We start from the raw sequence: 3,311 nt of genomic DNA, 5'->3' as shown, positions 1-3,311 counted from the left end.
GCGCGGCGCGGGGTCCCAGTTGGGCCCCGCCGCCGAGCCCTGGTGGAGCCAGGCGCGTCCCGGACGCTTCCCCGCCCCTGGGCCGGGCTGCTCGGAGCCCGGGCGTGGAGCGCGGGTCGCGTTCCCGCGGTTTGGGAGGAAGGCGGAGCTCTGCGAAGCAGGAGGTGCTCTGGCTCGCCTTCTCCGCCCCCGCCCCAGGGCCGGAGGGGACGCCAGTTTCTCCGCTGCCTCGCCGGCACCCCGGGCACCCACCGCTGTCGCGGAGACCCGTGGCGAGGTGGGGGTTGGGCGCCAGCGTTGGCCCGCGGAGAGCCGCTCCCGTCTGGAAGGGCGTGGAAGGGCGTGCCGCTGCACTGTCACGCTTCCGGCTCCGCGGTGGCTGTCGCACGAATTCTTGACCTCAAGCAATTTTCTTTCTATTGCACTTTTAATTTTTTTCGCTATTATGGTGAAAAAGAAGTACAAGGGAGTTTACAGAAATGAAGTTTGTATTCATTTACTCATCATTCAGCAAAGGGTTCTTGAATAGCTTGTGTATGCGCGAGGGGAGCAGAAGTGTTGGCAAGGTTGAGCTCATGGTCTAGAGCGGACAGGCAGCTAACGATCCGGTTCTTGGCACCCCAAGGAGTTGTGTTTTCTCTGCCAGACCCGATGTTGAGCGTAGGAGGAGTGACAGAGGATTTGGTGATACGCACGCACACAACTGTAATGCAAGGCAAAATGCTTCCAGTGCTCTGAGAAGCCCTGGGTGTTGAGAGGAGGGAAATAGGGTGGCATCGTGGGTAAGATGACCCTTGAGCTAGGCCATCAAGGGTTGGTGATATTTCATGTGGGAAGATGAGGAAGGGCATTCCAGCTCATAGCGGAGGCATGGTCAACTCTCCACGCATGTGTAGAATGAGTGAATTCCAGACAGGGGCGCAGCATGGGGCACCAGTGGATGGGGCTGTGGTTCATTTTGGTATGGTTCAGTGGAAGGTGGATGATGGGAAAAGGGGGTAGGAAGGATTGGATTTCACCAGTAGACAGCGTCTTGATTGGCAGACTCAAGCGTTGGGACTTAGCTGTGTCTGAGCAGTGGGCAACCATTGGGAGCTCTTGCAGAGTTTTGTTCAGATGATTTAAAAAGTGGGAATATGAGGACCAGCAGAGGGCGTAATGGTTATGTCGTTGGACTCTCATGTAGTCAACCGCAGTTGGAGTCTCAGACCTGGTGTCTTAAAACTCACACCGTGTGTGTGTGTGTGTGTGTGTGTGTGTGAGTGTGTGCGTGCGTGCGCGCGCGCGCGTATGCACACGTGCACGCAGGCTCGTGCCCAAAATCCCTAGAGGAAAATGGAGGAGAAGGGATTGTGATGTGGCCCTCCTGGGGGGGAGGGTGATGTCTCAATTTCTGTCTCTCTGGTGAGTGTACATGCCCTGTTTAAAAAAAAAAAAAAAGTGGGTGTATGGACTCCTCTTCTCCCCAACTGTCTTAATAAAACTGAACACTGATCTTGAAGTGGAAAGGAATTTATATTCAAGGGGAGCAATTTTAAGGCTCAAATTGTGTCCTTTGGGATCAGCAGATGGTGTAATAGCTACGTTGCTGGACTCCTACATAGTTGACTGTATTTCAAGTCCCGAACCTGGTGGCTTAAACTCATGCCGGGCACTTGTGTGTGTGTGCCCAAGATCCTGAGAGGAGAATGGAGGAGAAGGGATTGTGGTGTGGCCACCCCCCTGGGGATGATTTCTTGTTTTCTGTCTCTCTGTCTCTCTCTATCTTTCTGGCAAGCACATGTGCCCTACAGCAAAACCTCTCTAAAAACAAACAAACAAAAACTTGTGTTGCTCTAAGTCCGCTTTGCCTTGGGACTTCTGTCATCACTGTGGGTGTTTTTCTTTTTCTTTCTGGAGAGGTTTTTGCTACAGGGCATGTGCACTCACCAGAAAGACAGAGACAGACAGAGAGACAGGAAGCGAGAAATCACCCCACAGGGGGATGGCCATACTGCAATCCCTTCTCCTCCATTCTCCTCTCTGGATCTTGGGCACGCACGCACACACGCCTGGTGTGAGTTTAAGCCACCAGGTCTGGGACTGGGACTGCAGTGGCTGTAGTACATGGGAGTCCAGCAACATAGCCATTATGCCAACTGCTGGTCCTACTGTGGGTTTTCTTAATGGCTCAACCTTCTGCAGTGGCCATTTTTGTGCTTCACATGCTCTGAGAGCCTTTTTTCTTCCCTTCCCTGACTTAATCTTTCTTAACAGTGTACATGAAAGCCTATACTTGGAGCCTATTTCAGGATCTGTTTTAGCCTCAGAAACTGTCCAGTGTGGTCTCAATGACTTGTTAAGAGGAGACGGCCAAACGCAGCTAGGGTTGTCTGGCTGAGTCTCCTCTGCTGTGTAGACATTCTCCCTTCATTTACAACCTTGGAGGTTTAGGTTTTATAACGGGGAGGTTTCCTGATGAAGGACAACCTGAGGAAAGACTGGAGGCTTAGAGCCCACTGAGGAAGATTTTTTTTTTTCCCTCTTAAGGCATAAAGTATAATTTATTTCTTCCATGAAATGAGAAAGCTAGAGAGAGAATTAGACACTCCAACAGGGTCCTTATGCCATGATCCCCCCCCAGCCTCAGCCAACCTGGATCATGGGCACACAAGCAAGCACCTAGTGTGCAGAGGGGGCCCTCGGACATGAGCCTGGATCTTTCCACGTGAGGCCAGTAGCATTACCACTGCACCATCCTCTGGCTGGAGGAAGTGGTGAGCATAGCTGGCCTGAAAGTTCTAAAGACTGGGCCCACAAAATGCTAGCAGGAGGGGAGGACCGAATGTAGGTGGTAAGGTGGAAGGTTAAGATGAAACAGAAGAAGAAAGATGACACTAAGGTTTGGGGACTGGTCGACCGGTTCCAGGGGAGGAGAAGAAAGCTGATTCATTGTTCTGGATCTCCTGAATTCGAGGTGCTGTTAGAACTTTTGGAGAGCTGAAGTCATAGGGAGTTAGAACTGTGGACGACAGGGCCGTGTAAAGGATGCGGGCTTGACAGGCACTTGCAGGCTTATGGTTGACAAGATTAAGAGAGAGAGGTGTCTGGGGAAGACCGAGTTGGTTGTGCAAGCAAGGGAGAAAGCGGCGCTAGGCAGAGAGGTAGAAGGAAGACAATGTTCGTACAGTGACAAGGAAACCGGGCAGGGGAAGCTGCAAGATGGGGATTGAGACAAAAACTTTGAGTTGTGCAGGGCTCTTGAGTGAGGGCAGAGGCTTGCAGAAGCAGTTGTCCTTCAAAGAAGTTAGAAGGAAAAGGAAAGCACCATA

The 3,311-nt window shown here is 52.0% G+C and overlaps 1 protein-coding gene across 1 annotated transcript in view; it reads left to right on the top strand.

Annotated features, from left to right (window-relative positions):
* Positions 1–870: 870 nt before the first annotated feature.
* The window catches only part of SUSD1 (sushi domain containing 1), a 150,065-nt gene continuing 147,624 nt past the window's right edge, over positions 871–3,311 (top strand). Inside the window, exon 1 of the mRNA XM_027769349.1 lies at positions 871–998. Coding sequence (XP_027625150.1) covers positions 871–998 — 128 coding nt within the window. The remainder of the gene's footprint in view (positions 999–3,311) is intronic.

The sequence above is a fragment of the Tupaia chinensis genome, unplaced genomic scaffold (assembly GCF_000334495.1).
Source record: "Tupaia chinensis unplaced genomic scaffold, TupChi_1.0 Scaffold000081_1, whole genome shotgun sequence".
Classification (NCBI taxonomy): Eukaryota; Metazoa; Chordata; class Mammalia; order Scandentia; family Tupaiidae; genus Tupaia; species Tupaia belangeri.
This window is presented reverse-complemented; position numbering and strand designations above follow the sequence as displayed.